The sequence below is a fragment of the Manis pentadactyla genome, chromosome 5, assembly GCF_030020395.1.
Source record: "Manis pentadactyla isolate mManPen7 chromosome 5, mManPen7.hap1, whole genome shotgun sequence".
NCBI classification, from domain to species: Eukaryota; Metazoa; Chordata; class Mammalia; order Pholidota; family Manidae; genus Manis; species Manis pentadactyla.
This window is the reverse complement of record NC_080023.1, coordinates 4,989,892-5,002,872: the sequence shown is the minus strand read 5'-3', so window position 1 is coordinate 5,002,872 and position 12,981 is coordinate 4,989,892. Positions and strand designations below refer to the sequence as shown.

Below are 12,981 nucleotides of genomic sequence, written 5' to 3'. Positions count from 1 at the left end.
GGACCCATAGATATACAATGGGGAAATGACAGCCTCTTCAACAGCTGGTGTTGGCAAAACTGGACAGCTACATGTAAGAGAATGAAACTGGATCACTGTCTAACCCCATACACAAAAGTAAACTCGAAATGGATCAAAGACCTGAATGTAAGTCATGAAACCATAAAACTCTTGGAAGAAAACATTGGCAAAACTCTCTTGAAATAAACATGAGCAACTCTTCATGAACATACCTCCTCAGGCAAGGGAAACAAAAGCAAAAATGAACAAATGGGACTACATCAAACTAAAAAGCTTCTGTACAGCAAAGGACACCATCAGTAGAACAAAAAGGCATCTTACAGTATGGGAGAATATATTCATAAATGACATACCCAATAAAGGGTTGACATCCAAAATATATAAAGAGCTCATGAACCTCAACAAAGAAAAAGCAAATAATCTAATTAAAAAATGGGCAGAGGATCTGAACAGACACTTCTCCAAAGAAGAAATTCAGATGGCCAACAGGCACGTGAAAAGATGCTCCACATCGTTAATCTTCAGGGAAATGCACATTAAAACCACAATGAGATATCACCTCATACCAGTTAGGATGGCCACCATCCAAAAGACAAACAGCAACAAATGCTGGCAAGGATGCGGAGACAGGGGAACCCTCCTGCACGGCTGGTGGGAATGTAAATTAGCTCAACCTTTGTGGAAAACAGTATGGAGGTTCCTCAAAATGCTCAAAATAGAAATACCATTTGATCCAGGAATTCCACTCCTAGGAATTTACCCTAAGAATGCAGGAGCCCAGTTTGAAAAAGACATATGCACCCCTATGATTATCGCAGCACTATTTAGAATAGCCAAGAAATCGAAGCAACCTAAGTGTCCATCAGTAGATGAATGGATAAAGAAGATGTGGTACATATACACAATGGAATATTATGTAGCCATTAAGAAGAAAACAAATCCTACCTTTGCAACAACATGGATGGAGCTAGAGGGTATTATGCTCAGTGAAATAAGCCAGGCAGAGAAAGACAAGTATCAAATGATTTCACTCATATGTGGTGTATAAGAACAAAGCAAAAACTGAAGGAACAAAATAGCAGAAGACTCACAGAACCCAAGAATGGACTAACGGTTACCAAAGGGAAAGGGACTGGGGAGGATGGGTGGGAAGGGAGGGAGAAGGGGAAAGAGGGGCATTACTATTAACACACATAATGTAATGGGGGTGCATGGGGAAGACAGTAAAGCACAGAAGACAGGTAGTGATTCTATAGCATCTTACTGTGCTGATGGACAGTGACTGCAATGGGGTATGGGGAGGACTTGATAATATGGGTGAATGTAGTAATCACAATGTTTTTCATGTGAAACCTTCATAAGATTGTATATCAATGATAACTTAATAAAAAATTTAAGAAATAAAAAAAAAAGAGAGAGAATCTGGACTGCTGTGAGGTCAAATCTGAAGAAGTGTCACTTATGGGCACCAGGTGCTGAGCTGTGTGCCAAGGAGGCAAGCACATCTGATGTGTGGGCAGGACTCCGGGCCCTTTATCTCAGGAAGGCCCAAGCTCCCATCCTGTCTTATGGTCTGAGCTGAGTCACCCCTCCTGGCTGGGACTGGAGACTGAGGTCCTTTAGGTAGAAGCAATAGAAATTGACATAGGATAACAGAAGCAAGATGGAAGTTACCAGAAGGCTTTGAAGGGGTCACAAAATCAAGGAGAGAGCATAGTAGGGGCACAAGGGACCTCAGAAAGAGCTGGAGAACTAATTTCAATTCCAGGAATCCGTGACTACGCTGGGTACCTATTGCTGTGTAACAAATCACTTCAACACTTAATCACTTAAAACAGAAACCATGCGTTTTGCTTATGAGTCCACCAGCTGAACAAATTGCCCAGGATCTCTCAGCTGATGAGGGGTGAGCAGAGACCCTGGAGGGAAAGGGGGACACGCCCCGGGGCTGATTCCCAGGACCCAAGTGACCACCTGTCAGCCTTCCAGAGCCATTAGCAACCGGCATCCAGACCTGGACTAGGGACAGGGGGGCAGTGAAGCCATAATCCTTACAAAAGAGTAACAAACGTCCTCAGCTGTGGGTGGCCTGGAAATGGGGTGGAGGCCTGGCGGTCTGAAAAGACAGAATGACCCGCTGCAGGCACAGGGCTTGGGACCCTGCTTCCAACCAAGCAGCTATCAAAAGACGGGTTTGAGACAACTGGGATCATCGCTGCAATGAGCTGGAATTAGGGAAGGAGTTAGGGACTCAGCGCTCCTGTCGGGTGGGGTGGCAGTACCAGGTTATGCAAGAAATACCCTGACCTTTCAGAGATGCCTGCTCTCCGTGGGGTGAAATGACCACAGTCCTGAATCTGCTTTAAAATTCTTTGGCCAAAAAGAGGGAGAAGTAACTGAGGGAGGACGGCAAGGTCCTGGGGGCAGCTGCAGTGGGCGACTGGAGAGAGGGCAACACCACATGCTATTTTCTCTACTTGTGTACACATTGGAAAGTTTACATCAGAACTTTTTTTTTGAAATTGTAAAAAAAAAAAACCTGATAATGGTAACACAAGTAGCTCCCTTCCATTGAAATGAGTATAGGAGGTACATTATTTCACATAATCCTCATGAGAAGCCCAGGTGGCTGGTCATTCTCCCTCTGCTTTGTAGATGGGTAACCGGCTCCGAGGCGGAAGAACCTGCCAGAGGCTCGCGGCTGGGCCAGGACCGAGCTCGGGCCTGGGGTCCCAGGTCCTGGCCTCCAGCAGTGGCCTCTCCGGGAGTCAGGGCCGCACGCTCTGCAGGGCGGGGGAATGCAGGAGGCCAGGCTGGCCCAGAGGAGGCTCTGGGCCTGCAGTTGGAGATGCCACCCCTGCTTGGGGCAGCTGGGACCTCTGAGCGGCCTTTGTTCTGCCTCAATGGGCCATTCAGCCCCGGGTCTGGAGGACAATGGCTCCCACTGTGTAAGGAGGCAGTGCCCATCCTGAGCGGCACAGAGACTCCCGGGTGGGCCCTGTTCCCCAGGCGGGCTGGGAGCTGCCTCCTGGGCTCAGACAGAGGAGCCCAGGCACTGTCAGAAAATGGGCAGGTCACTTTACCCATGTGCCTGAAATGTACTGGAATGCCACATCCCCACATGCCATCACTCCCTGGCCCAGGGATGCCCCTCCCTCCGGTGCCAAAGCACCTGCCCTCTGTGGAGCTATGCCCTACCCGCTGCCTACCTATGCAGTGGAGGACATCCCTTCTCCTACAGACCCACCTCAATTGCTTTTAAGTGCACATGTGGCTCTAACAGATGTACTGCTGCACACCCAGCATGAGCACCATGCCAGGGAGGCCTGGGTTCAAATCCCAAGACCCATCTAAGTTAAGTGCCTGACCAGAACTGAACTGACTCTGCCCTATTGGTCCCACCATGCAACCTGGAGGTCAGGAGTGTGGGTACTGCAGGGAGATGGCCTGTGTTCAATCCCCAGCCCTGCTCCTTACACATGTGCCTCTAGGCAAGGACCCAAGCCTTGGTTTTTTCCTCTGTAAAATGGGGATTTTTAAAAGACACAAAACACACACATTGGGTTTTGTTAGGATACAATAAAATGATGCACTTAGCATCACTTCTGGCACATAGCAAGTACTCAATAAATGGCTAGTCATACCAATGGTTATTATGTTTGTTCTATAATCATTAGTACTGAAGTCCATGTGAGCTGCTTTGCATTCGGGCTGACTGGCAGGCTGTCTCTCTTGCAGGGCCCAGCTTAACTAGAAGGACTACCCAGGGTGCTGTGGGGCTGGCAGAGTCCTCCAGCAACTCCAGGTCCTATCCTAAGGCGGCCCACTCTCCCACTGGCATCCAAGACCCTGGGAGAGGCAGGCCCATGCTTCAAGAAGGATGCCAGCTGGGCTGTGTCCACAAAATGAAACCAGGAGCCCAAAGCTCTCGAAATATGCCTTCTGGGACTTGGAGCGTTTGTCCCAGAAGCAGTAAGCCCCAGCAGGAGTGGGGGTGGGTGAGGGCCATCCCGGAGAGCGGAGAACACAGAGCCAAGGATTCTGCGATTCTGTGTGCCAACGGGGAGAAGTGGGTTGGGGAGACCAGGAGGAGTGCAGATGACAGAGGCTCGGGGGAAGCAGCACCACCAAAGCAGAGCCCAAGGGCCCCGGCACCAGGTGGGCACGGGCACCCGACTGGTAGCCCAAGTGACACTGCCCAGTGGTGTCCTACCTGCCACTTGGCAGCATTTAATACTGGTCACCCATCCTTCCTGCCTGCCCACCCTCCCTCCCTACTGGGGAAACGGCCCTCCTGTTTTCTTCCTACCTGGGGACCACCCCCGCCGTGTCAGATTTCTCACCCTCCGGCCCTTAGATGTTGGTGAGCCTTGGGGCTCTCACCCCCAGCCTGTCTCTCCCTGCCCCAGCAACACGGCTTCTTCTGTGCCTAGTGCAGAGAGGGCGCTCCAGAAACATCTGTCCAATGAATGAACAAGAAAGTGAATGAATGAGCAAGTGACCCTGCTCTTCAGTGTTGTATGTCCATCATCTAACTAACATCCCTCTGAAATATAGGCGGGATCAGTACATGTCTGTTGAACAAAAGGGAAAACAATGTTCAACCTCATTGGTATTCAGACATGAATTAAAGCAAATATTTTTCATCTATGATATCTGCAGAGGTCAAACAAATTAGAATACCTAATACTGATCAGCAGGCGGTAAACTAGAGAAACTTCCTGGAGAATAATTCAGCAATATGCATCAAAAACATGAAACACATTCATAATTTTTACATAAAATTGCATGCACAGGACTGTCTTTTAAGAAAATGGTTCCAAAGTTAAGGGGAGAGATGGGAGCGGGGTATCTTCATACACAAATAGTGTTCATTCACTCGGCGTTAGTTATAAAAGCAAAGAAAAAAATTAGCCAACAATTGGGGTTGATCGATTGAACTATGACACATCTACACCAGTACAGCATGCAGCCCTTAAACTGATGGCATTTGGGGGCAGGGGTGGACTGACCAGTGAGGGGGTCCTCCTTGCTGCTGGGACTTTAGAGTACACAGGGAAGGTGGAGCACGAGAGGGAAATTTTTAAAAATCTGCTTTATTAATGGCAAACTTTGGGATGGGATGAGCTTGGGAACCCTACTTCCCTGCCCCTCCCAACGGGCCCTGGGGAGAGAGGGCCCTGAAATGAGGGAGCTGTTCTTCATGGGGCAGCCCATGGGGTGAGGGGCCGCTGGGTGAGGGAGGAGCAGGGACTTTAACACCGTCACTCTGCCCAATAGGGAAAAGCTGCCCAATGGGTGACCTGCTCTCACCACTTCTACCAATCACAAAAGCCAAGGGGGTGGAAGACAGGCCAAGGACTCCACCCTCCCAGGAAGTTCAGCCTTCCCCCTACAGCAAAGGAGGGCCAGTTATAAATTTTGTGGGGGCCCAGTGCAAAATGCAAATGCAGAACACCGTGTTCAAAAGGGAGGAGGTGCCATTAAGAGTACTGAGACATAAAGCTTTTGCATTTCTCCCCAGGACTTACAGTGTTATTTATTTGCTATTTAATGCCGATTGGAATCAAGAAAAAACTAAAAGTGTAAATCATTAACATGAATTTTGCCACCTATCATTCTATTATGCAATTCCAGTTTTAAATGCAAATGTAAGAGCATTTACCTGGAATGCAGAATCACCAAAACAGCTCAGATCTGGTAGCTCCACAGGCCTATGTATGCTGTTCTTACCAGCTCAGTGGAAACCCCGCAGGAAAAGTCATTTTGACGCTTGCACGTTCTACATGCACATCTCTGCCCTCAGCCCGATGGTGAACAGGGGCTGAAGGAAGAAGGAGCTACGGTTGACCTCTCTTTCCTCTTCCTTCTGTGTCACCATTTCAGCAGCAGTAATTTGCTAACACAGGCGGGTAACATGCCTCAGGAAGGACAGGACAGACATCCTTGGTCCTTCGTGCTTCTTAGAATGTCACTGTGTCCTTTCCGTACTCACAAGTCCTGGCTCAAACGGAGAGCACAGTCTCTCCAGGCTGCTGGCGCCCCCACTTCTGCAGTCACGGGCATGCCACTCTGGGGCACAAGCAAAGAGTTGTGGTGGCCCTACAACACGCGAGAGCTCAGCAACACGCAAAGTGAGCACCAGGTCAGGGTGTCATGGAAGCCGCGCAAAGAAGAGTGGAAATGCCCTTTGGGTGTGTCGCCCCTGCTCACAGGCACACCCCCCTGTCCCATCAGACATCACTCACGACACATGGAATCAAAGATAAAATTATTAAAAATTTCAAGACGGTGACAGCAGGACATCCAACCAAACACGGGGTCCTTCTGAGTGGGGCTCTGGGTGGGACTGCACAGATGGCGCACCCCTGAAGCTGGCCCTGTGGCGAAGCACCAGGAAATTCTTACTCTTGTGCTTAATTACAAAAGCAGCCTTCAATGTGGCTTATACAGAGAGATTAAACCTTTTATAAAAGCAGACATGGGCATTAAAAATAGAGTGGAAGGAGCCATCCGGTCCCGCTAACGGCATCTATCTTGCGTGGGCGCCCGGAGGCTGTCCCTCGGCCCGCATCTGCGCTGTTCCTCTGCAACCGACGGCACCAAGCCCAGGAGCTCACACAGCCCGGCTTCCAGGTCTCCAGACCTGAAAGGCCTCTCGCGAAAACAGCCCTTAGCTCTGCTGGCTTGAGGGATAAAAAGCAAAAGCTGCAGCAAGTTAAAACAGCCAGGAGATGATGTGGAAACTTTAATTAGAATTTTATTTCCCTCTTGCAGAAAGAAAATGAGAAACACCCTGTCCGCCAACTGCAGCAACCTTTATGTTCAGATTGATTAAAAATAAGCAAGCGCATTGCTTACAGTGGGGGGTGGGGGCTGGCCCACGCAACTGTTTGGGGAAACTGGTAACAAAATAGCCCTTTCACGTGGGCAGACACTGGCAGTCCGTGTGGCTTGCACTCCTTAGAGCCTTTTGACGACCCAGGGCAGGAAGCAGTGCAGGGAAGCTGAGGCCGTGCTTCAAGGGAAAACACCCAACGGAGCGCCGCCACAGCCCCCTTCCCAGCCCCCAGCCCTGCAGCAGAGACAACGTGGGTGTGTGAGGCCCCAGGGAAGTTGATGGAAATGACATTCCTAAACGAAAGCAAAAGAGACAAAGATATAAGCAGTCTACGTCTTAACTTTCAAAAAAACAAAGGCTGACACCCCCTGCCCTCCCCCTAGGGTGGCTTTGCCCCAGCCATCTCCCCACCTCAGCCTCAGTTTCCCACAGAGCAGGGATGGAGCCGGGCCGGCCAGGGCGATGGGAGCTCCGAGAGGCAGGCTGACTCTGACCCCCAAAGAACAGACACCATCACCTGTGGACCTTCACCAGGTGCGGACGGCGCCCCAGGCCCCAGAAGACATAGGCAGCTCCCTCTTGGTTTTATGCACCTTGAATCTCGGCCCCGGGTGACAGGGCAGTGTCTTGGGATTCTGGATGACCGGTAAAGGGGGCACTGTTGGCCCCAGGTCACAGAGACTTGGCTTAAAGAGCGAAACAAAGAGCAAGTGTGCCAGCTCCAGGAACTGGCAGCCCAGAGGTGGGTGGGAAGCAGGCCTGGTTAATCCAGGAAGTCGCAGATGTCACCAACAGCCCCAGTTCCCACCCACACTCTGCTCTGCCATCAACAGTGCTGCTGACTTAAGACTTACTCCCTTCATGGTGCCAAGGGGCTGCTGGCAATAACGGGGGGCTTCCCTGTTCTATTAGAGAAAAAGGGACCAGCTTCCTGCAGCTGTCTCTGCCTCCTGCTCAGCCTCCGGACCTGACCCCCACCTCCATTCTGGGGCAGGTCCCTGCAAGAGGGCCGAGCTTCCCCTTAAGCCAAGCTGACCCAGCCTGAGGCCACGGGTCTCTTGCTGGGAACCACATGTTCTCAGTGGGGTGAGGAGCCTGGGTGTTGGGGAGAGTGGCCACAATGCCCGCCACAGGGTGCAAATTTGGCTGAATGATGCTTTTCCCACAAACAGCTCCCCTCTCCAGTGTGGCTTAGGCCTGGACAGAAATTGACAGTATCCAGCACATGTCCAGTTCAAACCTTGAAGACAACTCCATGCAGTGGAAGCTGCCCAAATGCTGGACACAGGCAGGCCTAGGACCTCTCCTGATCTTAACAATTTCTGAGCGAGTCACTTCACTCTTCAGAGCCCCCAGCCCTCCATTATAGACTCAGGACACCTCTGTGGGAATAAATGTATCATTCTGAAATCACACAGAACACACGGGATAGCAAGGCTGTAGGGGTAGGGAAACAGAGGTGTATGTCTTTCCATGGGTAAAAAGGCACGTGCATATGACATTTTAATGGCTGAGACCCTGGAGGGAGGGAGCACTGGACCTATGGACCTGCCAGAAAAGCATGCCCCCCAAAGTGCCTTACCCCAAAAGCATGCCCCCAAAGTCTGGAGCAACCGTGCTTCCCAAGGAGACCCAGTCCCTGCTACAATATCCCTCTCCAGCACTGGCCTCCTCCCCGGGGCAGGGAGCTCCCGGGTTTGTCCTCACTGCCTGACCAGGACCAGATCCACAGCAGGATGTACTTGGTGACCGCTGCAACGTGAAGGAGCATGAATGGACCTTGTGGATGCAGTCTAGCCTAGAAACGCCCACTTAACTTCCCCGAAAGCTCAGTCCTGGGCTGCATCAAGAGACTGCAGCCAGAAAGAGTCCTTCCTGGGGCCACATATGGCTCTTGCAAAAAGTCTGAACAGACAGAGGCTTGCTGGCATTCTCCGACCACTGAGGCCCCTTTCTCCAGGGCCTGGGCCCTTCCACTGTCCCAAGAGCTTCAGCGTCACTGCTCTCCCCAACACCCACCCATCCTTGCAAAGTTATCTGTACTCCAGGTGACCTGCACCCACACCTAATGATCACACCAATCCTCAATCAGCTGAGCTGAGCCAAGAGGTAAGGGGGGGGAAAAAACCTGTTGTGACTAATTCAGACCAAGATGTGAATGACTAACAAGACCCAAACTCTTCCTTCCCAAGGTATTTTACAAGAGACTCAGGAACTGGAGCAGCCAGTACTCCCACCAGCAAAGATGACATTTAACTTGAGGCTAAAAGATGAGAAGAAGTCAACCACGAGAACAACCATGAGAAAAGCATGGGTGTTCTCAGTAGAGGACACAGCCAGTGCAAATGCCCTGAGCCAAGAAGGAAAAGGGCCTGCTCAGGGGACAGGAAATAAACTAGAGCCACTGGAGTGCAGTGAGTGTTTGTGGACCTAATGACCAGGTACAACAGGAATTTGTACACCTGGGTCTTTTGCAAACTTTCAGCATCCACTCTTTGCTCATGAAACTCTTCCAGGAATAAGATTTTTAAATCATAACAGAACCACTTATTAAATGCTTCCAACAGACCAAACAAAGCTTTGCTGGGTGCTTTTTATATTAGCATAATCACTGGTCATGCCAACAACCCTGTAAATAAGCCATTATTATTTCTCCGTTTACACAGGGAGAAAGTGAAGCTCAGAAAGGTTTAGTACTTTGTCCAAGGTTGCACAGCATGTGAAGAGTCAGAAGCAAGATTTGAACACAGGTGGGCCTGACATCCAGACATGTGACTTACCCTGTGCCCCGAGCACAAAATGCAAGCAAGATGCAACTGTGTGAAGGTCTGTTTTCATATAAGGAGGCCAGAAATCTCATTTAATTTTAGTAATTATTTTAATTGCTTCCTCTACTAGGCCCTGCCATCCATGAGGGTGGGGACTTCTGATCGTGTTCCTCTGCAGCCCCAGCACTTCAGCCCTATGCCCTACACACACCCGGCACTTAGGCTGGGGTGTGGACAGAGGCCAAGCCATGGTTTCTTCATTGTAAAATGGGGTATGTGAGATCATGTGTGAGGCCCAGGCACATAGTAGGTGTTCAACATACTTCAGCTGCCAGGTAACAATGTATAACCCCATGGTGGCCCTGTCACCTGCCATTTCACCTGACCCTCACAGAAACCCCCAGAACCTGTAGGCAGGAGTCTTATTCACTACCATTTTTTAGATGGAGAAGCTGAGACTCGGTGAGAAGAGATCCTCCTCAACATCACAGGGTTCCCTCCTAGAACATAGGCCACCCTAGGGCAGGATCCGTGTCCAGGCCCCAGGGTGAAAACAGGGACTGGCACATAGTAGGTGCTCAGTAAATGTGTGTTGAACGCAGAACTAATAACATTACTTCTTAAATGATGCGCTTTCCCCTTGCTCTCCCCTGCCAAGAGGACTAAGTTTCTTAAAGAAAGGTGGGGGGGGGTAGGGAGACAGGATGAAGGAGGAACTGACGTTTGCAAATGTCTGCTGTGGGTCAGGTGTCCTGCTTTCCGCTTTTAATCTCAAAGCCCTGCTCCCAAACCATCATCCTCAGTGTGGAGATGAGAAAACATGGGCTTCCTGCAGAATGCCAGGCCAGAATGCCCTGCCGAGATTCCCCTCTCAGCCAGAGCCAGGCCCCTGGGGCACCTGCCAGCAACTGGAGGCCTTTCCACCCTCTGCCACTCAGCAGGCTGCCAGCAGAAGGAGCCGCCCGGGACACGCGCTGATCCTGCCTCCACCTCTCCAAGGCAGGCGACGAAGGGCTACTTACAGCTCCCTGGGCCCCGAAGCCCTGGCTTGGAGCAGAGCCCTCACCCGGCACAGGCAGCCCGGTTCCTTCCCTCCCCGACACACACCCATCAGCAAAGCATGACTCAGCCATTCTCCGCCGGGAGTCGGGAGCGCCACCACTCAGCATCCCTCTGCCCGGTTTATAAGACCAGCCGCTCCTCTCCCAAGTCAGGAGCCAGGGAGCCCGCCCCGCGCTAGCCAGCGCACACCGGCCGCTGCAGCGCCCCGGCTACCAGCTCGGCCTCATTTCCGGCAGAGCGGGCATCTTCACAGCGGACACCACCCGAGAGGCGGGTCACCGTCACCGCCTCCAGCCTACACAGGTTCCCAGACGCAGGCACCCACGCACACGAGCCCCACGCCATGCAAGGCCCAGGGCCCCTCCCGCTGGGACACCCACCAGGGGACCTCTGGCTACAGCCCACAAACACTTCTGCAGCCAGTCCAGCAAACCCTAGGGAAGATGCAGACAGTCCCTAAAGCCAGGAAGGTCCCCAAACACAAGTCCCCCCGTGGCTGCATGCTGACGCCCCGCGGCTAGCTCTCCCTCTCCTCAATGGAGGCTTTACTCTCCGGCCTGGCCTGCAGCTCCGGCAGCTGTCCCCACAGGTCCCTGGGCAAGGTGGATGCAGAGGGACCCTGGAAGTTACTGGCCTGTAAGAGAGGGTGTTGACCCTCTGGGTCCCACCAGCCTTGGGGCGGGGGGCGGACCTGGGCCTGTAGGGCCAGTCTAGGGGATTTCAACTGCAGGGCTCATCTGAGGTGGCATGGCCCACTTTCAGGGGGAAATCCTGACAGTTTGGGGCCAGCTGCTCCCGTCTCGGTATAACTCACCAGGAATGAAGGACCGACCCCAGATCAGCCGCTTTCTCCCACCCACTAAGGACCCTGCCTCTGGAGGCACTGGACCGGGCCGAGAACCACGTGCCTCCCAGGGGAAAGGATTTTTTTTTTCTGGGTCCCTCTTCGTGCGTCTCTGGGGATTTAGCAGCCTAGAAAATTCCTCGGGCTTGGGGCCGGGCTGAAATGGCAAACCCAGGGTTCTAGGCCATGAAATTTTCCCGGCATTTCTTCACCAGATTAGCCCCAGGGACGGCTTTTCTGAAAACGATGGCCAAGGCGGATTCAGGATGCCGCCAGGCCTGGGGGCGGAAAGCTGCCGGCCGGAGGGCGGCGCGGAGGAGGGCGCTGTCCTCCCGGGTGGCTGGGCAGCGGAGGCCGGCGCCCTCTGGCTCCCTCCCTCCCGGGCCCGGGGCGCGGTGGGGTGCGGTAGGGTGGGGTGGGGCGGGGGCACACGACACACAGCGCGCGGTCCAAACCTTCGGAGGGCACTCGGTGCGACGGCATCCCCACGCCGCGGCCGGCCGGAGGGGGCCTCAGACAACACGTACGTTACCTTCAGTCACATAGCTGTGGTCCCGCAGGAAGCTGTGGTTAATTTTCCGCGTGTCCGTGTCCTCGCCCATTGAAGGCCGTGCCCGGTGCCCTGGGCATGCCCCGCCGCCGCACACCGATGCAATCCGCAGAGGTCGCGCCGGGCGCGCGGGCCATGCCGCCGCAGCCTAGCAGGAGCGCGGGCCGCCGGGGCCCCGGGGGGCGGGCATCGCGGCGGCCGGGGGCGGCCGGGGACGGGCGGGGGCGGCCGGGGCGGGCGCCGCGGTCAGGCGAGCGCGCGGCGGGCGGGCGGCGGCCGCGGGTGGGGGCGGGCCGGGGCCCGGGCGCGCATCCCGGCCGGCGGTGCGCGCTGCGTCCGTGCGCCCGGCGGCGGCGGCGGCGGCCTGGAGCCGGGGCGCCTGGCTGCGGCTGCGGCGGCGGCGGGAGGGGACGCGCGCGGCGCTGCGCCGAGCGAGCCGGGACCGGGGCGGGCTGCGCGGGCTGGGGCCGCCGCCGCCGCCGCCACAGGCCCCTCCCTCGCGCCGCCCGCGCCTCCGCCCCCGCGGCCCGCGCCGGCCCCGCGCGCCCTGCGGGTGGAGCCGCGCCCCGCTGACGCGGCCCCTCGGAGCTCGGCCTCGCGGTGGGCACCCTGGGTGCCTGCGTGTGCCAGCGGGGGAGGGAGGAAGGGGCTGGGCAGCTGAACTTCGGGGGCACCTTGGGTGCCCAGGTGCTCCGAATAGGGAAGAGATGGCCGATGCGTGGGGAGCTTAGGGTGGGGGGGGGAGAGCCGGCAGCACAAAAAGGACAGGGAGGGGATGAGGGCAGCTGAAGGTGGTGCCTTTGGGGAAATGAATGACTTCAGAAAGGGGAAGAGAGGAGAGGGCAGCGTCCCATTAGTTGGTAGAAGAGGGTAGGTCAGACAAGTTGAGATCCCC

General features: G+C 54.1%; 1 protein-coding gene across 2 annotated transcripts in view; it reads right to left on the bottom strand.

The window, feature by feature from the left end:
• Positions 1-12,306, bottom strand: part of PPP2R2C (protein phosphatase 2 regulatory subunit Bgamma) — a 139,218-nt gene extending 126,912 nt beyond the window's left edge. The window contains exon 1 of one of the 2 annotated variants that reach the window (XM_036921163.2): positions 12,069-12,306. In XM_036921163.2, the coding sequence (XP_036777058.1) occupies positions 12,069-12,138 (70 nt within the window). In that variant the 5' untranslated portion in view covers positions 12,139-12,306. Of the gene's footprint in view, positions 1-11,991 lie in introns of both variants that reach the window. The other variant, XM_036921164.2, reaches the window with a different exon arrangement.
• Positions 12,307-12,981: the final 675 nt, after the last annotated feature.